The sequence below is a fragment of the Crocodylus siamensis genome, chromosome 2 (assembly GCF_052110815.1).
Source record: "Crocodylus siamensis isolate JL-2025a chromosome 2, ASM5211081v1, whole genome shotgun sequence".
Taxonomy (NCBI): domain Eukaryota; kingdom Metazoa; phylum Chordata; order Crocodylia; family Crocodylidae; genus Crocodylus; species Crocodylus siamensis.
In genome coordinates this window covers 274,858,302-274,885,438 of record NC_143396.1, presented here as the reverse complement: position 1 = coordinate 274,885,438, position 27,137 = coordinate 274,858,302, and the positions used below count along the sequence as shown (strand labels likewise).

The following is a 27,137-nucleotide window of genomic DNA, read 5'->3' as shown; positions in this document are numbered from 1 at the left end:
GAAAATGCTATATTAGAAGCAGGTAAAGGCAGAGAGAGATCCTTCTTAAAAAGAAAGGACAAGATGGAGGGTGCAAAGACACTAATTCAACCCAAATGTTAATCTGTAATATGGGGTGGATGCTGGCTGCCTACAATAAGCATTATTACAGCACCTGATCATGGGCGACAGAGGAGCCAGTTTCCATTTGGCAAACTGCTTACAACAAATCTACCCTATGACAAGTCCTGACTGCTTTAAAGTAAGTTATGTCCACTCCACTGGTTAACCTCATCACCAGAAGCAAACTTCCCACAGCCCAAAAATGCACCAAATGAATCCAGACCATGCCATGACATGGAACGCAAAACCTGCCAACATCTCCACCACCCCAACAAATACTACATCCCCCAACAGAACCATCAGCATTCCTGGATCTTATAGCCGCACCTCCAGAAATGTTACATATTCATCCAAAGCACCAAATGCCCCGATGGAAAATACATAGGAGACCAAACAATAACTACACACTAGAATGAATGCACACTGGAAATCTATCAAAAACACGAATACCCATTTATCTGTGGGGACACATTTCTCATAAGAAAACCACTCTCTCCAATCTCTCGGTTCTAATCCTCAAATGGAATTTACAAAACACCTTACACAGATAAGCCTATGGACTGTACTTCATCAACCTCCTGGATACAAAGAATCATGGACTAAATATAGACATTGGATTTATGGCACATTATAACCTGCCTGACATCTGACTCTCCACTATTTACCAGCAAGCAGACAAGGTTCTTTGGGTAAATCTGGTATCTTTTATTAGACCAACTCATGAATCCTTAGACCAACATGGCTACAACCTAACATCCCTATATAGTTACTCTTCACTTCAAGGTTATCTTTACTTAGCAACAGTGACTTACTGGCAAAGGATGTCCATCATGTGTCCACTCCACCTTTATTTTAGAAAAAGTCAGGAGACTGAAGAAGCAGTCTCCTTGTCCAATACAGGGCTACTAATTGACAGTGCCCCTCCCTCCTGATCTTCAGGATAACTCCAGATAGTAGAGAAAAAGAGTGTATACAGGAGACCTAATGAACACCCCTGAGAAAGAAACTATGCTTATGAAAAAGAAGATTCAAGAGCAGCAAAGAGAGGAACCTTGAAGTTTGTCTGTAAGTCTAAACAGGACCCTAAATTCCCTCAGCAAGGGCATAGGCAAGGTAAGAGGGCAGGGATCTGCAGCATGTCGGCAGTGTCTGACAGTAAGCGACAGGCAGCTTACGGAAGCATAACATGCTTACTCTATAACACAACCCAAAGACATGTTTTTAATGGCAGGTCTAACCTTGTCCCAGTGCTTACGGATATAGGCCACCGCAATAATTGTCTATCGCAGTCAGGATGGGGAAACTGATCACCCAGAGCGCCAAACAGACAACAAGAGTATGAACACATAACACCAAGTTAAAAGGAGCTGGGATTTATAGAAACATACTAGTCTAGCATCTAATAACTGAAGTCTTAGCAATGGCTTCTTGTTTTATGATGGGATAACAGACTAGAAATTTCCTGACACTGTAAATCGACACTGCTTTTGGAGCTTTCCCCACATCAGAGGTATTCCAACATCATGTGTGATTTTTTTCAAAGGCAATTTGCTTGCAAGAAAAAGGATATAATCAAAAGCACATATCCAACCAAATCTGCTCTAAGCTGTGTGAACAGATAGGACAGCTTTAACCCAAAGAAAGGTGCCTTTTCTAATACCTTCATGCCAAGGTGACTGCAATCAAGATAACTTTACTTAGCTGAGTATTTCATCAAGATGTTTAGTTACAGTATTTTATATTGGAGGGGAAAGGGTGTTCACTGGTGTGGATTTCTTAGATCTGGATGCCAGAACATTCTTACTTGCTTTCTCTAGCATGCTGGAAAAGGCTAAATCATTTAGATTTTAGTATGAAGATTTAGGGCTACTTTTATACCTTTAACTGGAAAATCTCTTTGCTCTTGAACTGGCTGTATCCTTCCATACCAGTAATTTAATCTTGTGCCACAGATATAGACCAGGCCCATGAAAATGTCACTTCTGTGGAAGAGGCAAGGACTGTTTTGTTATCTCTTTTAGTGGAACAACTGTAGAGTTGAAACAAAAGTTAGACAACCTTTTGGGCAGAAAAGACCCTTCTCGAGGTCTGGGAAAGCAGCAATCTTAAGGTAAATAACTGATAAAATAGTATGTGTGCAACTCCATATATAAATGAAAACTCACTAAAAAGTAAGTAGGAGCAAAGAAAATACTACAAGTCTATCACAGATTGTGGTAGATCTCATCCAATGCACCAAATACTCTCCTGGAAACTATGTGGGTGAAACTAAACAAAAACTACACTCCAGAATGAACTCACGGGATACAATAATGAATTGAGATGTGTAAATACCACTGGCAAAACACTCTTCACAGAATAATCATTCCTTTTTTCTCACCTGTCAATCCTTGTGCTTAAGGTAAATCTGTAACACCATCTTCAGAAGATGGGCCTGAACAAAAAAAAAAATCATAACCTTACTGGACCTGCCATGGACTAAACGCACTGACTTTATGGCTCACTGCAATCTACCTGGTATCTCTGCTAACCTCTCTGCAGTCCACATGTAATAATGACCCCTTTCCTTTTCAAATGGTCTTGTTCTTCCAGATAATTAAGCTATCAATTCCCCAACACTTCTCTCATTTTGAACCTACTCCCAATACAGGTGCACCAATGTATCAGTCCATATCAAATCGGCACTAATAATAGGAAAACTGATATTATTGGCAATTGGCTTTTTTTGGCCAATGTGGTGAATAATGTCCTAGATAAGTGATAACATGCATGAGGCTAGGAATGCACCCTGCTAGCTTGGAGAGCAGCATACAGCTGGTAAGTCGGAGGGGGGAGGAAAGGGGTGTGCAGGGAGCAGATTGAGGCCCCCATGGTAAGGGAGAGAATGGGGCTAGGGCAGGGGCAGGCACTGCACAGCCAAGCCAGGACAGCTCCCACTACTGTGAGTACCCCCAGGGCAGGCATGGGGATATGTGCCCCCCAGATTCGTACAGGAGGCAAGGGCAGGCTGCCCACTTGGGCTCAGGGCCAACCTCTTGCTCAGGGTGGGCAGTAGTGGCACTGGGAGGGAGCTACAGGGAATTTTGGGGTGGCTGTAGCCCACCCTATAACTGCCCCCCCCACCCAGTGCCACTGCTGCCTACCCCAAATGCAGCCCAATGCTGGGAAAAGGCTAGTGAACCCCTAAGCCCACAGCAGCCAGCCCATCCTCACACCACACACATCCAGGAGCACATGCCCCCCATTCCTCCCCTAGGGGTGCACATGGGCATGGGAGCTGCCCCCCACTCCCACCCCTCCAGACAAGCCTGTGGCTCTGTCCAGCACCCCACCCCAGCTAGGCAGTGCCTGCCCCGTCCCAGCTCCCTCCCTTCCCTCACGTAGAGGCCTTGATCCGCCCTCCCCCGCCCCCAACAGACTTACCCACTAGATGCTGCTCTCCAAGTTGCTGGGCTGCATATTAGTAAGCTGATTGGTATCGGCAGATATGACTGCTTAATAATTGGCCATCAGCCAAAAAAAGTCTGTATCTGTGCACACAATCCCCAATAATCTCTTTGTTCCTACTTTAGAGCCCACCCCCCTCCCCCTTGAGTACTTTCCTTTACAGATAGAGTAATATACAAACCATTATTGTTTCATCTGTTATTTTGTTTCAGTTGTGTGCCTCTTCACATTCTGTGACTTTGTTCTACACTTCAGTGAAAATCCTTGAAGAGGACGCGTAAGCAATGCTGACTACCATCTGACTTGGATGAAACCAGAACTTTCTTGGACAACATGGAGCCACATGTACTCACTCGTCCATCTGTCCACAATGCTGTCTAGGACACACAAGGTAGTCCCACTTTTGGCCAGGTAAAAGCGTGCATGAGTGATGGTACAGTCTATTTATCTCTCATATGGAATATGACTCCCATTTTTACCCACATTCTGGATGCTAATAAGTTTAACTGAACAAGTAATTACTTAGTGCCTTCCTCTCCTCTACCACTGTAGTCTACATATTCCAGTCTCCCAGAGTTCTTTACTCTGGATGTTCTGTACTTGAGTATACGGGGGGGGGGGGAATTTTTCCTCTTGACCCAGGGATAAAAGATTAGACACTGTGAAGATCTGGTATCTCCTTCCTTACTAATAAGTGCCATTGCTGAACTTCAGAAATCACACCTTGGATAATAAAGACTCTGGCAACAGTTCTTCAAGACTGCTCTGAGCTTAGGCCAACAGATGTTGTGTCAAGCCCTGTCTTTCCATTAGGCTCAAAATGAAAACGTTCCCCAAAGGTTCCCTGACTTGGAGGCGGACAAATTCACACAGATACCTTTCCCAAAAATCCTTTCCAGTTCTTACACTGCACCTTCCCAAACATCCTAAAAGCAATGGGACCAAAAAGCTACAAAGGATCCTATGACTCAAGAAATTAGAAAGCTTAGGAGGATTCATGGGATCTCTTAAAACAGGAAGCTAGTATAACAGATTTCCTCTCTTGTCCAGAAAGTCCCGATTATGCAACTGAAACACAGGAATTATGTTGTGACCACTACATAAATCCTGTTCTCAAATAGAAATAAATTCCTGGAGATGTAGGCATTGATGAAGTCCCAGAGAAGGGACACTAATGGCAAGACATTTGGCTCTTAGTGACATTAATACTACTGCACAACAGGACATGGACTGTTCAACTGCTGTTTGGTGCACTTCGCCAATGAAGTGTTCTCCCAGGAACAGGTCATCTTAACTTAAGTAGAAAATCTTTCTTCTGTCTGAAAAAAGGATATTAACTAACATGTTAGAAGCAGGTACACCAAAATGAAAAACAGCAATGCATTAACACTGCGGTGTGTGAAACCAAGACATCTGTCATGGGAGGTTTTATATTATAGACAGGATCTTCAATGAATTAGTGGATAAAAATAATTTAGAAGTGGCTGATATAGAAGTGTAGCATTCCTATCCTAAACTGTGGCTCCCAGAACTATCTGTTAAAGAATTTCTGGTTGAGTAGTCTCATGGGCGACTGGTGTCACTTTAGTCAGGAGGTGAGGGGGAAGGTGCATGCCTCCCTGCAGCCAATCTTGCTGACGGGGGTGGGGCATCCCTCTGCGAGCACTGTGGCCGCTTCTGCTAACACCACAGCACTCCCACTCCATGGCTGGTGCCTAAGTGGCAAGTGCAGCCTGTCAGGGGTGCACCCCCTATGCATAGAGAAATGTTTTACTGACAATCTATTGAGCATTTGGACACAAGGAAAAAAGAAAGTAGACACCTACACCTTTTTGTCAGGGGTGCACTGAAACATTGGTCTGATATCAGACCGGCACCAATATAAAGAAAATTGATTGCATCGGAAATCGGCTTTTTGTGCCTGATGTGGCCGATAAATGCCCCATGCATGCACGCAGCTGCAGCACAGCATGTTGACAGACAGGAGAGCTGCGCGCAGCTGGTAAGTCTGTTGTGGTGGAAGGGGAGGGAAGGGACATGGAGGAGGCAGATTGAGGCCCCTGCAGTGAGGGAGTGGGTAGGGCTGGGACAGATGCTGCACAGCCAGGGGCAGGGCAAGGCAGGGCATGGGACAGAGCTGCAGCTCATCGGGGGGCATGGGAAGGGGCAGCTCCCACAGCTGAATGCACTCCGGGAGGGCACTGGGGTGGGGGCATGTACCCCTGGATCTGCGCTGGGCAGGGGGACTGCAACTGCAGGCTGGGGGCCAGGGCTGCACCCAGGGTGGGCAGCAGCAGTGCTCAGGGAAGGGGGCTATGGTGAATTTTGGGGTGGGTGCAGCCCCCCCCCAAAGGCTCCCTCCCAGCACCACTGCCACCCACCCCAGCTCCAGCCCCAGCCCACAGCAGCAGCCCCCTCCCCCCCCAACACACACACACAGATCCAGGGATACCCTCACCCCCCCCCCCCGCCCTCCCAGGGTGTGTGCAGCAGTAGGAACCACCACCTCCCTCCCCAAGCCACCCAGACAAGCCACAGCTTCATCCCATTCCCCGTCCTGGCAGCACCTACCCTAGCCCACTGCCTCACAGGGGCCTCAATCTGCACATATACTCTACCCTGGTCCCTTCCCTTCCGCCACAGACTTACCAGCTGGACACTGCTCTTCATGCTGCTGGGCTGTGCATCAGAAATTGGATCAGTATCAGCCAATATGCCTCCTTAAAAATTGATAACTGACATCAGCCCCAAAAATCTCTACCGTGTACCCCTACTTTTTGCTCCTTTCATAAATTACCACTTTGAAGCAAATATTACTGTCTTCCTAGTCTAGTGTTTCAAATGTTCAAGAGGTCAGGGTGTCATTAACCTCGATTTTAAATTTGCATTTAAATCTAAAGTTAAAGCCAAAATTGATCTCTCTGTCCCAGAATTCATTTTGGATGGAATATTGATCCAAGACTTAACATTTCCTGCTGCTTGTGGTTCCCCTATTTGGTAAGCCACACCACATATGATCAGAATGTAGTTATGCCTCCTCGGTAGATGAAAAGGTTTTCCTCTAGTATCTCTTCTTCACACTTATGGTCAATCAGTGAGTTAGAGATCCCTCCAGTAAATCTTAACCAATTCAAAACACACCAAGACCCATGTATGGTTCTTTTCGAGTTAAAAGGCCTCCTAAACTTTCTTTTAATATACAAGACTGTTTCCATGTTAACTCCATTTATAGTCACTGAAAAGCCTGCTATTGGGATATTTAGCAGAAACCAGCACCAGCTTTTCCTGGGGACTGGCTTTCTGTGGCTTGTGGCAGAGTTAGGACCATGGCAGAGTTAAATTCCTTGCTCCTTTGTATTTAAGTCACAGGCTGCTCAGTAATAATAATAATAAAAAAAAGCAGCTCAATCCAGACTATTTTCCAGTCTTGAATTGTGGATGAGAGCACAACTATGCACAGTTATTAGAATAAGAGCATCTTTTCTATGGTTCCCGTTTCTTATTAATCTGAGCAAGAAATCCAGTAAAGCCTTCCTGAAGCTACTGGAAGCAGTTCAAACTAGCTGACAGTCTTCGGGGATGTGGTCATTGCCAGCTTACTTCTCCTGACAGGACTGATATCTGTCACCACAGAGCTGATGTAAAAGCAGGGGAAAAACCTCACTATAGATTTCCCCTCTGGAGATTGTTTATGTAAGAGGCCCCCTCTCCTGCATCAGAAGTCAGGTAAATCTTCCTGCAGCCAGGAAGTTGGAACAAAAAACTGGCAGGCCCTTTACACTACAGCTGGATATTCCCACATACAACTGCTCTGTCTGGAAAGTTAGCTGCAAGCAGCATAACACAATTGGTTACTGGATCTGTGGACACTGGGGATGGGGGGAATTTTAGGCAGCCTTTAAAAGGTTCCCTGAAGATCTAATTGTAATATTAACATTAAAGATTTAACACCATTACTCTCCAGTCATTATGTGAGCCGATATGTACCTGGCACCCCCCACACCAGAAATCCTATAGAAAAAGTTAGAAAAACTATATTCATAGTATGGCTAAGATTGAATAAAGTAGTAAGAGTAAAACTTTTCAGGCCTGTCAACATTACACAAGCACAGTTGGTAAGTTTTACAACTTCCTTTCTGAACCCACTGAAGTTGCCTTTAAATAAAGTTTGCCAAAGTTACTTGAAAAAAAGATGCTGGTAATTATGTTTAATTTCTAAATTTTCCACTTAAGCCCAATTGCTCAGATGTGGTGCATCAATGGTCCAATACTCAAATTAAAACCAGACCACTTGTTTCTACCCAACAGATTATTTAAATGAAGTAAATTTCAGTTGAAAACTTCAGATGCACAAAAGAAAAGGAAAAGCAAGGAGAATCAAGGGAGAAGACAGGAACATTGTCATGGCCTGCCACCCATGCGTATAACATGACCTCCACTGCACCCCCCCTTACCCCCCCCTTCGTGGCATACCCCCATCTTTCTCTAGGAAATATACTGACATTATACTATTTTGTCAGAAAAGAAAATGAAGGGCCCAGCCTTGTAGACACGTGTATGGGAAGTCTGGGGGGGTTACACTAGACAGGTGGGGCAATCCCTATGTGAAAGAATGACCGAACACCAATATGTCATCAATTCCAGACAGACATACAAGCCAGCGCCAAATCACTTGAACCTCCCTGGACCCTCCACTGCCGACCTCAGAGTAGCTGTTCTTAAATAACAGAACTACAAAAACTGATTTGAACATAAAACTGCCAAACAAGAAACCATCCACAGACTGAATTGTGCTAAGTATGGTCTCAACAGACACTCTGGTTTCCTATCCCATTACCTGGGCCAGATTTTATAACCCTTAAGTCCATATAGTTTTTACAGGGAACAGGTAGTTAGTTAGCTGTGAGAATTTGAAGTCAGCCAGAAGGAACCTTATAGACTAACTGAACCAGAAATGCATACATTTTCATAAGCAAGAGCCCCCCTTCATCAGATGCTATGCAAGTATGGTTTTACTGCTTTGTTTACCACCCTAGCCCCTCTTGGAAATGCCCCCTCTCATTTCCTCCCCACTTCCCTACCCTTTGTATTTAAATTACTGGGGGGGGGGGTTGTTTTGTTTTGTTTTTTTAACTAAAGGGCTCTAAATAAAAAACAACCAGAAAAACAACTCAAACTGTATTCATTAAAAACACTTGACGAGTTCTGAATGAAGTTCCTGGGACATACAAAATACAGCTTCCCTTTATAACAGAACAAGAGATCCTTTGTTCTAAAACATAACTTTGTATTTACAACTCAAGTATTTTAGGTCAGTGAGAGCCAACATTTTCAGCAGGTGGGCCACAAATTTGCCCTGCATCTTCTGAGTGCCACTCTGATCCCCTTCTCCTGCCCAACTAGCTGTTGTTTTCTGCCCCCTGCTTTCTTTTGCCTGCCTTGTGCTCTTTACCCAATTTGCTGCTCTGCTTCCTGCCCTGCCACTGCGCTACCTGTCCCCTCCCAACTCTCCCACAAGTTGCACATATAGACGGCCTGTGCCACTCATGGCATGCGTGCTAGATTGGTCACTCCTATGTTAATTCACTTATAACAGGCCCAGTTTTATCAAAAATACAGACATGTTCACTATTTCTCCATAAAAATGCCTTTAAAAGTTTTTTTTAAGTACATGTATAACATCCCATGCCCTATGCAAGGTAAAATGTCTCTTCAAGACACTCCTGATGTATATTCATCAGTCAGAGATATTATGAGTTATATATTAACTATTTAATGCCAAAAAACTAACAACCAAATCCACTAATTTTGGTGCCTAAACAAGACTTAAGTTTTCCAAGAGTGTAGGAGAATTAACCAGTCACACCAAAGTAGTCAGTGATGCTCTGAAAAAATTCTGGCATCTTTAAGGCATTTAAGGATAAAAGCCCAATTAATTGTCAATTGTTACTGACAATTTCAAAGTTCAAATGGAAATGCTAAGCATTTATACCAGGTGTGCAGCACTGTTTAGGGGTGCAAACACCTACACAATTCACAAGATGGATCCAAAGATTTCAAATAAGAACGTCAAAAACATTCTAGCCTGTTGCGGTCCTATGAGTTATCTGGAACAGAAAATTTGCTTTATTTGTAGAAGTCAAGAAATGAGTGAAAGCTAAGAAATGACATTTTGAGGAGTGCCTGGAGTCTAATGAGATCAAGAACTACTGCACTAGACAAAGTACACTCCAGAATGAGCAAACATAGGGGGAAAAAAAAAAGATAAACAGACATAGGAACACAGGTAAGAGAAGATGGCATTTCATAGAATAACCACCTCCTCTCTCACCCCACAATCTGAGAAATTTACAGAACACCTTCAATGCTAGGGACAGAAGTTACATATAAACTGGTTTAAGTGATCAGAAAAGGCTTTAAACCTGCAACAGAACAGAAGTTCAGTATACATAAACCAGTTTCAAAATGGCTGAAACTAGTTTAAAAGACCCCTTCCTGGTTTAAAGTTAACTCACAGTCCCCCCCAGTATCCCAAAACACTTTTCAGCCCTGGGCTGGGCTGGACCAAGCCATCCTGTCTGCTCCAGAGAGCAGGGCTGGCCCTGCCCCTCTGCTCCCTAGCCAGAGCAGGGGCAGGGGTGTGGCCAAACACCAGCCTGGCATGGCCCGGAGGCCAATGGGGCAGGGAGGGGTTTTATTTCCCTCTCTCCCCTAGGGTACCACAGCCAGGGTCTGCCAGCCATGGCTGCCACCTCTGCCACTCACACCCAGCTAGGCAGACCCCAGCAGGGGTTTCCTGGGGGGCAGAAGGGAAGGAGCAGGAATAAGCCCCTTCTCTGCCCCCTTTGCCTCTGGGGTCCATGGTGGCCAGCATCTGGCCATGCCCCCAACCCTGCTGCTGGAACAACAAAGAGGGAGGGACCCTGATAGGGCAGCACCACCTGTCATGGTGTCCCATAGTGCAAGCCTTTTTTTTTTTTTTTTTTTTTTTGGGGGGGGGGGGGGGTGTTGAAGCTGCAGGTGGGAACAGGGTGAGCAGAGTTTCTGCAGCCTGCATGGGGCAAGCGGCAGGGCTCAGAGGAGTGGCTATGGGGCCTAACCTGAATTTTGGGCTGGCCATAGCCCCCCAAGGTCCCCTTAGCACTGCTATGCCAGGCTAGCATCTGGCAGGGAGCTGGGATCTGGCCACATTCTTTCCCCATCCCCTTCAAAAGCCTGGCAGGGGCTGCTTCCCTCCCCGCCTCTCCAAGCATACCCCAACTGGAGTCCCTGCAGGCCAGGGTGGGGGATTTAAATCATATTTCGGGCCTGCCGGAGTCTGGCCACACCCACTCCCTCAACTCAGCCTTCCCCTGCCTGGCCATTGCAGAAGAGAAGGCTCCTCTAGCCTCCCCTTACCCAACCCTGGCTTCTGGCCTGAGCTATTGCAGGCATGTGCCTGTATTTCCAGAATCAAAAGTGAATCACTTGCTTGCCGGTTCTATCTATGCAGGTTAGATTAACTTTCAAAGACTGAATCAATTCAGACTCAGGCTTTTTGAGTGTCTGCACTTAGCTCAGAAGGACAGACCTGGAAACAGATTCATAATTTATTAGACATCAATACTCAATCTACTGATCTCTCTGCTTCCTAAAGGTAACAGCTACCATCTTTCTTCTTCCCTGCAGTAGGAAGAATCGTTCTACTTGTTAATGGCTCAAGCTGCTTGTAATCTTTTTTCCCTAGACCTGAAGAAGGGTACTTTTGTTTCTCTCCTAACCATGCTGTTGGGCCAACAGATGCCAACCACAAAAATATCCTTGCTTCTCTTCTGATAGTCACTGAAATCAACAGTGGTTGTAGTCTTGATGGTCCAGGAATGAGATAAACAAGATTTTAAGGGGTGAGGTAATATCTTTTATAGGACCATGTTGGGTTGCTAGGAGAGATGAGACGAGCTTTCAGACTTCTGCTGTCTTAGACCTGGTGAAGGGTGAATCATAGTCCGAGCTCAGTACAAGTTAGAACAATTATTTTTGTTAATAAAATGGTCTGATTCATTAATAGAGAGGATGTAGGCAGTTATTGCCTGGGGATCAAAGGAAAAAGTTAGAAGTGGACAGGGTGAAAGGTAAGTTATCATGAGCCACACAATCAATGCCTCTTAAGGCCATGATTTTTGGTGTCCAGTCAAGTTATGAACTTTTATTCTGCCAATAATCTGCACTTACTGTGTACGGTTCCTTTAACTGTTCTGTGAAAACCATAATCTTACCGGATGTTTCTACTCTACCATTTTCTGTGAGAGGCTACTCTGGTAGTGTAGTAACCGAGATCCGGCGGCTGCTCAAGAAGTAGCTGCACCTGCCACTGCGGGCCAGCAACGAGGTCCTGCACATCCCCTACCGACAGGGAGGCGCCAACGTGCCCCGCATGGGAGACCTGTGCGACATCGCGGTGGTGACCCATGCCTTCTGCCTCACCTGCCCGGACGCCACGGTAAGTACCATTGCCACCAGCGCCCTGGAGGAGACCGCCCGCAAGAGGATCGGGCGGCAGCCCGCCGGACAAGACCTGGCCACTTTCCTCAGCGGCTCGCTGGAGGGCGAGTTCAGCCAGGATGGCGGGGACTTTGCCTCGCTGTGGAGCCGAGCCCGCAACGCCACGCGCCGCCTCAGGAACTGCATCGGCTGCGCCTGGACCTGGACCGAGGAGCGCCAGGAGCTGGGAGTCTGCCTGCGCCCAGCCCCGCAGGCCAACCGCATCACTGTGACGCCCCGCACGAGGACCTTCCTGGAGAGGTTCCTGAAGGACGCCGTCCGCAACAAGTACGCCGGCGACCTGAGGGCCAAACCCGACCAGGGCAAGGTCTTCGATGTCACCTCGAAGTGGGACGCTAGCAACCACTTTATGCCCAGCGGGAGCTTCACGCGCTTCGCGGACTGGCGCTTCCTCCACCGTGCCCGCCTCAACTGCTTGCCTCTGAACGGGGCCGTGCGCCTCGGCCACTGGGACAAAAGGTGCCGATGGTGCGGCTACGCGGCGGAGACCCTCCCCCACGTGCTGTGCAGCTGCAGGCCGCACGCCAGAGCCTGGCAGCTGCGCCACAACACTGTCCAGGACCCCCTGGTGCGGGCCATCCCGGCCGGGGCGGGGGAGATCTCCGTGAACCGCACCGTCCCGGGCTGCGAGACCCAGCTGCACCCCGACATCGTCGTCATGGACCACGAGGCCAAGAAGATCGTGATGGTGGATGTCACCATCCCCTTCGAGAACCGGCGCCAAGTCTTCACCGAGGCCCGGGCTCACAAGCGGGAGAAGTACACCCCGCTGGCTGACACCCTGAGGAGCCGCGCCTACGATGTGACGGTGGACATGCTCATCGTGGGGACGCTCGGAGCCTGGGACCCCAGCAACGAGAGTGTCCTCCGCGCCTGCCGCGTTTCCTGCCACTACGCCAAGCTGATGCGCTGCCTCATGGTGTCCGACACCATCCGCTGGTCCCGTGACATCTACGTGGAGCACATCACGGGCCACCGCCAGTACATCGACCCCTCCAGACCAGCCGCCGCCGGACCGGACCCGGAGGACACCGCCGCCTGAACCACCCCCCCACCGCTTCGATTCACGTCGAGAGGACTTCGCCGCCACGGACAACCCCACCCCACCCGAAGAGGACCCCCGCGATCGGACTCTATGGACTCAGACGCTCACTCCAAGCCACTTCCTTCAACATCGCGGACCACTGTAACGGGTACGTGTGTATCTATCTCCTTTCCCTCTCAGCGTCGCGACCCCTCCCCCCCACATCCCCCCACCCCCAGGCTTAGTTGGCTAACATCGTATGGTATGTAACCTAGTCGCGTTCTCCTCCTCTCCCCCATCCCTCGATTGTTAGTCCCTCGCTCGGGCGCTTTGTATTTCCATCTCAACTTTGTCATCTTTTTCCTGGATTCCCCATCCAAAACATCTACTAATAAAAGTCAATCTGTTGTTTGGTTTTACCTGCACAGTTTCAATAAGGACATATGGCTTCTGCATATTGCAACAAGCATTATAGGATCCTTGGTTTTCAATGATTTCATTGTGGTACTGACAGAAAAGATACTGTATTTACTCAACTCTAAGATGAGGGGCTTTTCACTCCATTAAACATGGGAAGAAATCCCCACCCCACCAATCTTAGATTCAAGTATAAGCTGGGAGGTGGGAGTAGGGGATAACAGCTGCAGGCTCTGAGCTGAAATTGCAGTTGCAGCCTGCCCACCACCTACACCCTGAAGTCTTTGCTGCGCCCCACTGCTACTTGCCGCCTTCTTGCAGCTCCAGCTCCTGCTGGGGCTTTGCTACAGCTGAGGGCAGGGAAAACAGAGCATGTACTGCCTCTGGTCCAAACCCAGGCATATTGTGAAGGTAGCAGTTCTAGTCCTGGCTCTGGGGCCAGAGCTGAAGCTGCCCACCCCCACAACTGCTGCTGTATGGCTAGAAGTAGGATGAGCTCAGTGCTCCTTATTCCCAGCTGGAACAGGGCACCAGCAAGAGCCAGAACTGCAAGGGGAAGGAAGCAGTGGGGGGTGGGAAGAGAAAGAGGTGCCCAGGGGTGCAGGCACCATAGGGAGGGGCAAGCAGCAGAGGATACAGGCACTGGGAGGGCAGGTTTGGGGCAAGTGACTGGTGGGGGGGGAGGGAGAAGAGAGGAGGGAAACAGGCAGTAAAGGGGTAGGTCGCTTGACTCCCCTGCCCCCACCCCACCACCACCTACCCCTGCAACAGGAGGGGGGGGGAATGAATGTAAAGACCAGCCCCAAAAATTAGATCTATACATTGATAATTATAACAAATTTATAAATTTTGCATGTCTAGAATCAGATCAGGGTAGTCTTAAAAATTTAAGTCATCTTGGATTTGGGGTAAATATGGTACACTGGCAGGTTTTGTATTTGTTCTGGCAAAATTCATTTGTTCAGTAGAGTTTCAGGGCACACCCCTGCCCAGAGCATGCATACAACAGATCTGCCCCTGCCGCAAGATCCTAGCAGCTCTGGGGTCAGTCTCCCATCGCAACCCCAGCCTTCAGTGATGTGTGATGTTTTGCCCACCGCTGCTGTAAGGTGCCACCCTGCCCCATTATCCAAGACAGGAGTGGGCAAAATGCCGCCCACAGGCCAGATGCAACCCGCCAGGCCATTCTATCCAATCTGTGGGGCTCCTAAAAAATTTAGAAAGTTTAAAATTTACCTGGCTGCCTGTCGTGCGGCCCTCGATGGCCTGCCAAAACTCAGTAAGCTGCCTTCCGCCCAAAATAACTGCCTGTCCCCGATTTAAGGTTACAAAGGAAACAGTGACCTACCCCGTTTTTTCACTAACACCAGGTCTTTCCACATATGTAAGATTCTACCGCAGTGGGGAAAAAAGGAAGCTAGATCATAAAACACACCTTAAAACACAGAGAAATAACTGAGGTAACTTCTCCTTGTGCTCATGTTTCTCTTTGTATTTTCCACTTCTAGCAATTCATAGCCAGTATTCAATTAGTGGTGAAGAGTACAGTAAATCTAAAAGACCGCAGAACAACTCTGCAGAACCCTGTACAGTGGGCCATACATAACAGCTTATATTCTTACCCACTGTGGGATCAGGTAGATGATTACACCTGTATCCTCTATGCAACTAAAGCAGGGGCAGACAAAATACAGCCTGCAAGCCAGACCCAGCCCACCAGGTAATTCCATCCAGCCCACAGGTGCCCATCAGCTAATTATACCCTGCCTAGTGTGCACGCCTCACACCCACCTTCGTATACAGAAGGGCCTGGCCCTGCCAGCACAAAGCTTTTGAGTAGGTCTGCTGCTGTCACTGCTGCAGACCCCGGGGGGCCTGCTCAGCTTCCCTGGCCTCCAGCAGCTCCTCCTCGTCTCCATGCTACAGTGCTCGCCCAGGGCAGCTGGTATAGAAGCAGCAGGGGAAGAGCTGCAGCTGGGCAGGGACAAGCAGTGTGGGGCTGAGGCTGGCGGGAGCGCAGAGCTGCGGTGCGCAGAGTGTGGATGTGAGGGAGGGTGAGGCAGTGTGGGAAGCCTCCACATGCTCCCCATGGCACAGAGATGCACACAGTGGGGAAGGCAGCCAGCTTCATTGCACAGGGCTTCCCCCGGTGGTGCACAAGTGCTAGGAGCTGCATGTATGCAACAGGGAGCCCTGAGCAACGGAGTGCAGCTAGGCTGGCCCGTCTTTGTTGCCATGTGCAACTGTGGCCAGAGCCACACATCACCAGGTTAGCAGCATCTGTACAAGCCAGGAGCGTCCCAAGATCCCCAGCCTGCTGCTTCCACCAGCAGGGGGCTGAAAGGACATCCCTCCCACATCTGCCCCTGGCATCTTACAAGTCGAGGTTATGAATGTTTTTTGGTATTCTGTCCAAAAACGTTGCTGATCCCTGCCCTATACCATCTTTATATTAAAGTGAACCAGTGAACATGAAGCTAGAAAAAACTAAGTGGGGAAACCCATTAAATTGGCAAAAGCTACACTAAAGATATGAAGTAGAAAAGGTTGTTATAAAGACCAGGGCCTGGCAAACCATCCTCATTTATTTGTAAGCTCAACTCTGGGAAAGACAAAGAAAATATTTCTAAATCACCTACAGTACTAAATGTTGAAAGGAAGGTGCAAAGGAGAAAGACAGACAGACAGACAGACCCTATTCAAATTCAATTAGCTAATGATGTAATCCAAGGGCTGTGCCAAATCACATCCAATCAAAAATGACAGAGCCAGAAATCAGACTAGAACTAATATGCTGGAAGTTAAGCCCTACCACTGAATTAAACAGAAGGGTAGGCTATTTTACACCCCTTTCTCTGAAAACCTACGGGAGCCTGAATGACAGGCACCCCTCAAGGTAAGAAGTGGCCATTGTGTTTCCCCTTTTCAGCCTAATAATCACATTACCCCAACCTACGCACAGAAGTGGGGAAAATACCTGACCATTACCTTTGCTCCCATGAATGCACCAACCTAACAGACTAGCTCTGTTTCTCCCTTCCCTTGCATGTTTCCTTCTGGTCCCACGTGTCTTCCTGCACTGAGAACAGTCATGTTACACTAGCAGGACTGCAGTAGGATAACCCATCCACCTGTACCTAGCTGAAGAGTTGCTAGATGACAACCAAAAAATCAGAGAAGTAGGCTAGAGCCCCCAGTTGAGAACATCTGACTGACCCAGATCCAAAGAACAAAGCTGTATTTTTCCCTACATCTATCTTCCCACCCACCTGCTTTGTGTTTTGTGTCAAAGGTAGGGAAAGCAGCTATCATTCATTAGTCAGAACTAAATAAAAAGTTTGTCTCTACAAAGGTTCACTAGGAGAAAGAAATTAATAGATACGCCCAGAAAAAGTAATTTTTATTAATAAGCATCTTTTGCATAATACTTTGATTTTGATATAAGTTTGTTGTGTCCAACTTATTTCAATTTCAAAATACCCTTCTTTTGATTTTCTCCTGTGTAACTTAGCTTCCAAACTCTGGCATGGATTTCCTACTGTGTTTGCCATGGAAACCAAACAGGCTGAGGTCTCAGCTTGAAAACCCCAAACCTCAGTTAACTGTTTAGCGTTGTTAATATGATCTTGGCACTGCACATCTGACTCTGGATCCATTTATTCCATTCAAATTAAAATGATTCTCCTATTCCAGGAGATACCTTAAGTATTCCTCAAAAATCCACTGAAAAATGAGAAAAATAGTATAGTTGTAAATCAATAATATGGCCAACCGTCACTAAGCATAAGCTTCCAGACCAGGGGTCAGCAAGGTTTTTGGGCAGAGTGCCAAAGAGACCCATAACTTTGGCTTGTAAGATGCTGGCATGCCAATGGTGGACAGCAGGTGAGCTGCAACGGGCCTGATCCTTGTTGTGGCAGCACAGCCCCAGCCCCTTCCCACCATCTGTGCTGAGGCATCTGCACCAAGCAAAATGCTTTTGCATGCCACGCTCTGGTATGTATGCCGGGGTGGTTTATCCCTGTTCGAGACAAAGTAAATGTTTAAAGATAAGAAGCATTCAAGGATTAATAACTGCACTGGGATGAAAAAAATGTCTCCACTTGAAAGCTTATACATGTCTAGCAGAAATTTTCTCTACTGTGAATCAAGATGTTCTGCGTACCTATAAAACAAAACTTTCTAAAGCTGTTCAACCAGATAGTATGTCTGTATCCTAGAGCCTGGAATCTAAGTCTGGATAAAGCAACAGTGCTGTTACTCTGACTGATCAGGTCCAGTAATTGGATGACATATGGACTGATTTCAGAGCTCCAGGATTAGGAATGCATAGACCAAGCAAGATCTACTAGAATAACTCAAGTAACATCTTGTCTGTTCTTCATTCACACATGCAGGATTAAGGGAGTCTAAGGATAAGCACAAGACCAAGTTAATAAATTAGAAGGCATCTGCTTGAGTAAACACTGTGTATATCCACCCAGAAAAAAAAAACTAACTACCCTTCTCTATACTAAGGATGGACTGCATTGTTCAAATTACAAAATCAATCCCACCTATAAATCAATCACACTTTTTCAAGTTCAATTTTAGGGAAAAACAGATTTTTCCCCTGAATACAAGTCTGTAACCATCAATAAAATCTGTATCTGTTATTGCCCTTACAAAATTCCACAGGAGAATCATAAACCCTTTAGTTCTCTGCCTGGTTATAAATGTACTAAAAATACTGAAATAAAAACATCTTCTGTATCAAACAATCATGCTCAAGCCTCATACGTATTGATATGGAATTTCAGGCTGAAGACAAGGCAAAATATTTTTAGTTACATGGAAACTTAAGTTTAAATAAAGGCCACCATTAAAAGGCCAGATCTGACGTGAAATTCTAGATTTAAACTTCATATGACATGCATGGCAAAAGCCTGGGATGTAAACAACCTGGTTTCAGGGACTGAAAATTCAAACTGTAGTGTTTGATGGAGGCAAGGTAGGGGGAAAAAAAAAAAAAGAGAGAGCTGTATTTATATCATTAAGTGCAGGTGTCAGCTCAGTTCTGACCTGTTCCAGAAGCATGACGAAAATGTATTCAGCTAATTTACGTTTTGGAAGAATTAAACTAATTTAAATAGTTTAAATGTAACATTAGATCTTTTTTAGTTCAATGCTGGCAGTCTTCCCCAAACAATAAATACATGGTCCTCTCCCCATCTCTCCCCCTTTTAAAAAGCCACCAACCAACATCCACCTTCAGAAGTGCAGCCAACTCCACCTGGTTTCCTACCAGGTCACCTCATGGGTTGTTTCCTGGCTCTGCTGGCAGCCTGCCATACAGACTGCCCCAAAGCTGGGGACCAAGCCTTCCACTGCTACGTAACTCCATACAGTTAAGCCAGGCATCTTGAAGCCTCAACTTGCCACAGGGATCTAAGGACTTTTAAGATCCTTATTGCTTACATGACACTCCAGTGGAGCAGATCAGGGAGATCTCCAGGAACTGTGTAGCAGTGGCTACCTGGGTCTCCCAGCCTTCGCTGCACCCTCACTGCCATCATGGCACAGCAGATAACCTTGCCCACTTCAGAACTGAGCACATGACCCCAAGCAGCATCCATTAGGGCCAGGCAGGATGCTCCACCACCTTTCAGCATGCCACAGGGTCATCCACTTCAGTATAATGGTAGTCAAGCAAATGACCCTGTGCGGCACACCTTGGGGCAGCAAAGCAGATAAGGGCCATCCAGTGTGGGGTTAACAATGCCACACAGGGTCACATACTCTACACAACACCACCATAGTGTTCCAGTTACAGATTGTACATGGGGGTGAAGTCAACTATGATGCATTATGGTTTTTCTCAAGGGAAAGCTACAACCCATTAACTGAAACAGCAGCATGTATCCACAAAAAAAGGAAGAAACCACAGATCTCAGATATTAGACACTGCTAGCTGGCCAAGTCTCACAACCATGGGTAGCATAAAAGGAAATAAGGGCCAACTGATCACTCCTACCTGTTTCAGATCCCTGCATTTGGGAGGGCTGAGGGTATGGGCACAGCAGAACAATACTACTGGCTGAAGAGTTCCAATGTCTGATGCCCTGCGAGCTTAGTTCCAAGAAATGCATTAAAAGTCTCAAGTTTTGCTCCAATCTGTCACTGCCACATGGCCAGTTTATAAGTACAGAGTTGAAGTCCCATCACTTAAGTTTTGCAGCTTTTGATGCCATTTATTCTCTCATTTTTAATCCAGCTGACTATGGAATTATTTGTAAAACACTACTCTTCCCACCTTTTCCACTTATTCAGTCTTTACCATACATGTATTATGGCATTTTCTTTAGGAAACTGATAAACACCTTTCCTCCTTAACTTGAAAAGGAAAAACAAAGATAGGAATGTAAAAGTTTTTGGAAAACTCAGGCAAACTATAGCAAGACCATGAAGAGTACAAAATACCACCACAAGTAACACAGGAAGCTGGAGTCAAAAGTTTAAAAGTTGGTCTCACATCCCCTCCAGTGAAGACTACCAATTTCAGGTACCAATCCTTAAAAAAGTTATTCAGTGGCAGTAAGTGTTTCTCAAATGGAAGAGGGAGAACCAGAAAAGCATACCCATTTTAGCAAGTATTTTTCCTAAACAGGAGACAGATGTGCATTGCAATGATGAGCCACCTGCTCTCTGGTCAACCAAGTAGCAACAAAGACCGGCACTAACGGAGAGACTGCCACCACTGCAACAACTGTCTGGACACTCCACAGTTAAGTTGCTTCATTTGTTTCATGGAAGAGGTACAAGTCTCATCTAATTGGACAGTTTGATTTTAGTACTATTTCATCTTTCCTAGAAGTTTAAAGAAGAAAAACACCGTGTCCAATCCTCTCAAAGAATTCAGTATTGAAGTTAAACAATTAAAGTGGTTTTAAACTCTTAAAGATTATCAAGGTATCTGCAGTAACAATTTAAGTAACTACCCCTGCAATCTCCTAGCAAGGAAAAGTTTCCTTTCCACCCTTAATAGAAGTACTCTAGTTTTGCAGTTTAAACATACGCTAGCATTGACACAGTAAAGTTGAGAAGCCAGCTGCTAGTCAGAGATGGTTCTCAACAGGGTCCTCCTCAAAAACTACCAGGAAGCAGAATGCAAGAAGCAGAGAAGTGTGTTGTGCATGTTTGAAATTTGCTTCCAATTTAACACAGACTTTATTAGATTAGCATTTTGTAGGCTTGGTAATACAACCCTTAACATAAAACTGCAACAGCCCAACCACCTTTCCTTGATCAAAGTTAGAAGCATTTTGTTCTGTACTCTTTCCGTTCAGAGCTTTCCAACACTGGGCAACACTATCTGACTTGGTACAGCAGCTTGGGTACTTCTGGCAACAAAAACTTTTGATCACTTGTGGCAAGACCTCCCCTTTACCCTATAATCTTACAGTAATAAACTAGAGCTGTAAAGAACATAACTAGTTGGGCACAGGAGAGCGGACTTAAGGAAACTTGTACAGCATAAAGTTTGCTTCTGAATTTCTTACAGCACCAAATGAAACTGAATATGACAGACTGCTTGGAGTTTCTGGAGAAAGGTAGCAATTGTTAGCACTGATAAGAAGGTGCGAGACCATGAACAGATTACTCTGGTAAAAAGATAAATCAGAATTTAGTGGACTACACTAGTCTCAAACCATCCAGTTTTTGTGGCCGTATAAAGATCCAACTCAAACTTATGAAGCCTAATTTGCAGGCAGAGAGGTGCAAGATACAGTAGTATAAGGTGTCATTTGATACAAAGTGCAGGAACTCATTTCAGTATTACTGTCAGTTGTCAAGAGCATGGACTCAGCCTGCAGAACTGCCTCTGCTCTGTAGACAATATCCACACCACAGGTACAGAAGTGCTTTCATACCCAGTACGCGACTCTGGTGGTGGTTGTGCCCATGCTAGTCACTACCAGAAAGTGCACTCATACAGCAAAGCAAGGTACCAAGTCAGTTACCAGACAACAGCTGCATACCAGCAAAGAGTGCATCTTCACTGCAGAATTAACCAAGGCTCTTACACATGCATTGCAAAAACCTGGGTCTCCTCCATCCACAAAACCCTTTCATCCAAGTTTGGTGACACTTTCAGCCCAGGCCAACTAGCTCATTGGGGGTTAAAATCTAGTAAAACACAATGTGGGTTAAACTAGCAACAAACCCATATTGAAGGTCTAATTAAAAAAATAATTTAAGTATCAAAAACTCTCCAGTGCCTTTAGACATCCCCTCTCCATTCCCCACCTCACCTCCTGCACTCAGGACAAAGCTCTGCCCAATTTACAGAAAACAAATCAGAGTAGGTCAAACTACCAGAGCGCTAAGAACACCAAGATATGTTCTCAGAGGTCCTAGAAATGCACATAGTAAGTACAGCATTAGTGAGGACACAAATTTGAGGATGGTTTTGCAGCACAACTGTTCACACTAAAGTTAAGCTGACTTGGCTACTAATCACACACTTGATTCAACAGTGGAAGCAATTCTACTGCCAATGTTACTAAATGTTAACAATGTCTTCAAGGTTCAAATGTATAAACCTGCAATTGATAGGAACTGGTACAGTGACTAGGCTGAGGGTCCTGATATTATAGGCAACAACATTATGATCTTAGAAACATCTAAAAAAAATAATCAAATCAGGTTTTTTGCTCCCATTACTCTTATTGGTATTATACTCCCAACTCGATGGTCAGAAATCTAATTTGTAACTAATTCTTTCATGGTCAGTTTATACCTTATTTGTTCTAGTACTGACACAAGCCTTTAGTTTAAAATCTCTCCTCTTTGCTAGAATGTACCCTCAATTTATGAGTAATCATATTCCTTTTCAGCCTTTGTTTTAGTAGGATCACCAAGCCAAACTCTTACACAATACACTTTCCATTCCTTTGACCATGACAGAGAAGCAGAGCTGGAAGGCACCTCCATAGATAACCTAGTCCGTCCATCTCTCCGAGATAGGATAGTTTGGCTAGGAATGATCCTATACAGATCCATAACGTAACCTCTTAGTGAAATTACTGCCAAACCTGACACAACACAAGACAACACCCTAACCTGACACAAGAAAAGCAAGGGAAACACAACAGCCAGTGTCCTGGTTCTGTAAAAGGTTGTTAATATACTCTCAAGAGATCCCAGGTAGACAGTCATGCCCCTTACTACAGAGGAAGGTATCCTCCAACTTCTCCACATCCTTTTTTAAATGTGGAGCCCAGAACTGCACACAATACTCCAGATGACTACTGATTAGCACTAAGTAGAGAAGGACCATCACCTCCCACAGGCTGCATCAAGAGAAGCAAAACAAAACTGCATTTACTTTTTGTGCAGCTGCACCACACTGCAGACTCATAGAACGCATCCTAACAAATTTGTACATGCAGTTTGTGACACTACAGACCCATCTGCTGCGCCACACACACAGGCATTCACTGTGCTGCTAATCTGCAGCATAGTGGGGAGGAGGGAGGGGTTGGGTTTGACACAGTGTAAAAAAAACAAAAACAAAAAAAACCAACCTGCAATGAAAAGAAGTGGGGCGATGCATGTGGCAGCAGCATGCGCTGCCCAGAACTGGAGCCCGACTGGCTGGAGCTGCACTCCAGCTGCCAGCCAGGCTCTGCATGCCCAGATCACTGCTACTGCAGCCCAGGAAGCCCCCAGAACCCCAGGTGAGGCTGCTGGGCCCAGCCCAGGTGCTGGCCCCAAACCTCCTCTACCCCATTCAGGGCAACATGGTGCATGCCAGAGCATGTGTGCACAGGCATTCCCTGGGGACAAGTGAGCTCATCTGCACATGCCCATACTGAGTCTGCAATCTACCAAGACTCCCAGATCTTTCTCCATAGTGCTGCCATCCTGAGTTAATCTTTTCTGGAATATGAGTGATGGTGAGGGATCCAGGTTTTCCATCTCCCTGAGGAAAATGGAGAAAAAACACAAATCTTCCCCTTTACCAGAACAAAACACGGATTTATCGTTTTACCAGAGAAAACTGTAGCTTTTGTGTTTTTGCAATGAGCCCTCTGCAGGCTGGCAGAGTTCCAGCCTGCAAGGGGCTAGGAGCGAGCAGGAGGAAGGCAGTCAGGCAGGGACTGAGCTACCAACTACTGTCAGCATTTATTTCTTGTTTCCAAATGATAAGTTCCCAGTTTATAACAAACTCATCCAGTCCCCATGTGCATGACACTGGCCTTTGTACTATTAAGTTTCATCCCATTGGTATCACTCCAAACCTCCAGTCCTCTTTCAGTATCTCGCTCCAATGTACTGATGAGGACTCTCAACTTCAGAGTCATGAACTGGTCTCTGGCAGGTATTGCTACTATTACTGTGTGCTATATGCAAGTAGCGCACAACAAGCTAACATGCCAGACATTAAACCAGTTAAGCTCTGAATAAAAAAGGCTGTTTAGCTCACTGAAAAAGTAACTAACTACTTTGTGGCAAGGAAGTCTCCCACAATAATTTTAGCATGTGGTCAGTTTGCATGTTATGATCTGCCATGTGATACTTACACAGCATGCAACAAATGTAATGTTTGGCATAGGTCTGTATTAGCACATTCCTACCTTTTATGTGAAGGCCACAAATGAAAAAACACTAAGGACTGATCCTATGATCAACTTCTGAAGAACAGAACTGGTAACCTCCCTCAAATCTGATTATTCCCCCGGGGAGGGGAGAGAGAATACAGTTGTCATTTCCCCTGTAGCCAATTATTTACAGTCTTACAGTTCTCATTATCTTCACCTTCTCTAGCTGAACTAATAAGGTCCTTTGCAGCATCATATTCAATGCTTTTATTGAAATCCAAAGAGATTAGCTCTACAGCATTTCCCTTGCTACATAGTCAGTTCTTAACCAAACAATACACCAAGTTAGTCTGTCACTATTTACCACTGGTAAAGCCAGGTTGCAGTCTATCCCATTTTCCTTCACATCTAATTGTTTTCCTTTCAGTACTTTTTTTTCCCTTCAGTCTGACGGATTTGTGGTTGCTCGGATCACTTTGTCCCTTTAGGAAGTGTGCAGGCATTTGTTCAACCAAGAAAAACCTCTACCAGGTCAGAAGAGCTACTTCTCTTCTGGAACTGCCATTTTTATTTCAAAATAAACTATACATGGCCTTACACCACTTGCAATTTCCTATACAGCATTAAAGAACTGAGATTATCTGGTTCCTGACAGCCTGAGAGCATTACAGCTATGATTTTTGCTTCCACCTTTGTCTTAACATCTATTTCCATACCTTCCTTTCTCTTGGCCATCATGCCTCCGTCTCCATAATCTGCATCATCCTCCTTATCAAAAAGGAAGGTAATCATATTTAGTTACCTGCCCAGACCTAAATTGTATTCACTCTTGACCCTATTTTTACTACAGTGCTCCCACTTCCTGGTTTTCTATTTCTGTCTAAAGCCACCTTTATTTGCTTTAATTTCCCTTGCAAAGGCCAACTGAGCCTGACTTCTGCTAATTGTTACTTCACTCCTACACTTTGATCCAGGTTGTGGCTTTCTTTGTTGATCAACACCTTTTTTCATTTTTCATAGGCTCTGAGCATTAAAAGTACCGTTATCACGGAAGGTATTTCCATTTAAAGCCACATAAGTTCCCCCTCCTTGCCTCAGACAAATTCCTTATGTTTTGTAGCATTAAACTCTGCAGTGTAAACTTAACAGGCAAAACAAAAACACCTGCATCTGTATTAACCAGTGTCCACACTGAACTTTAGTTTACCTTCCGACTTTTGCTACTGCTGCAGCACTAGGCCAAATAATGCAGACAGAACTGGGAGTGCCCATGAAGACCACAAACTCTGGCAGATGAACTAGTAGGAAATTTGACAGAACATTTTTCACCATCAAGGTTGTTAGTTTGTCTGAAGCTAAAAACTTCAGAGAAACATGTATTCAACAATAATTTAGCCAATTAAAAACCCTCTTCCTAAATTAGGCCTCTTCAAAATTGCACATGATTTTGAAATGTTTTTATTTTGTTTAAAGCCATCTTAATCAAAGCGCCCTTTTCAGGTTCAGTTCATAGAAGACTTCAAAAGGTTTGCTGTTGTTGTTTGTTCGGTTTTTTGTGTTTTTTTTTAAGTATCAGTCCACAGCAGTTTTGAAATCATCTTACTCCTGCACATAAGAAAAACCCAGTTTCTGCACAACTCTAGCCTGAAGTCAGTCTTCAAGAACACTTCAATCATTTCTGGGCAGTTTCCCTCCACTATCAGTTTTAACAATTTCATGGGCAAAAATCATTCTGGGATCTGGTAATGATACTAATCAGTTTGAAATACAGCTCAAGTTTTATGTAGGCAGGGCTTTAAAGCCTAGTTGATTTTTAAACTAAAGATTTGAAGCCTCCTATTCCTTCTTTGCCAAAAAGTTTGATCACCTGAATTTCAAATGTACTGAATTATACATAAGCACCAACTGAATAAGCATTTACCTCAGAACGTGCTGCAAGGACACAAATACGGTCAAATCAGTAGTTTCAGTTTTGCCTCACAAGCATCAGTGCAGGGATCCAGTGGCTTCAATTTTACCTCTTGGAATACTAAATGAATTCTGTAGAAGAGAAGCAGTCGTATTCTGGTAGCTGTAGTAAAGGACAGAGGCAAGATAGCAAGACTCTTATACCTTATGCCCTCCCCTCACCCCCCACATGCTCATAACAATGAGCTACTGACCATATCAAAAGTATTCACCTTTTGGATGTATGTTTTTCCATACCTTGTCTCCTGCCCAAGAGTGATTTGATGGAAAGTGAATAAAACTCAAAAGCTATTTCAGTTACGTGAAATATTAAAAGGTTTTTTTTGCTTTTTGGTGTTTGGGGTTTTTTTGGGGGGTGGAGGGGAATGGGTGACTGCACAAACTAGCCATGTACGAAACACAGCTAAAGTAGGAAACAATCTAAATCAGCACTTACAGAGTGTAAGATATAAGAAGGCAGCACAACAGAATATTTAAGAAGTGTCAACTGCTGTTTGGAAGTATCAATTACTGCTAGTAATACTGCTTACAGACAACCATATCAACAGATATGTTTGAATCTTCAGAATGGCTCTCCACAGAATAGTAGAATATCCTGCAAAGTTAAAACGCTGCTTAAAACAAAACAGCATCTTAATTCTGTTCCCAGCTTCTCAAAACTGAGAAATCTAGCGTGGCATCATATCTTTAACAGATGACAATAATCTGTTTTTCCTACTCATTCTTGCTGCCTATGCACCACCCTAATAAATAGTTAATATGCGCTCTGGTCTCTTCACAATCCCGGAGTCTTACCTTCTTTCATACAAGCACCTTACGCTTACAACATTTTCCCCTAGCTTTCTTAAAGTGTTTTGAAACAGTGAATAAGATACTATACAAACAAGCAGAACTAGATGTATGGTTATGAAGTAAAAAATAAAGAAAGAATGTAAACATTTCAAATATCCCTTTAAAAAAAACAAACAACAATTATGTGATGTTCAGCAAGTGTGCTACTGTTATTCAGTTCACTGGGCCAAAGTATGTAACTGATTGTTCAAGGGAAAATTGAA

At 45.1% G+C, this 27,137-nt stretch overlaps 2 protein-coding genes across 15 annotated transcripts in view; one reads left to right on the top strand and one right to left on the bottom strand.

The window, feature by feature from the left end:
- WDR20 (WD repeat domain 20) overlaps positions 1-27,137 on the bottom strand; it is a 73,563-nt gene that overhangs the window by 24,246 nt on the left and 22,180 nt on the right. The gene's annotated exons all lie outside the window — the stretch shown is intronic.
- Positions 11,661-27,137, top strand: part of LOC149872219 (uncharacterized) — a 37,269-nt gene continuing 21,792 nt past the window's right edge. Inside the window, exon 1 of the mRNA XM_090034473.1 lies at positions 11,661-12,950. Coding sequence (XP_089890599.1) covers positions 11,963-12,950 — 988 coding nt within the window. The 5' untranslated portion in view covers positions 11,661-11,962. The remainder of the gene's footprint in view (positions 12,951-27,137) is intronic.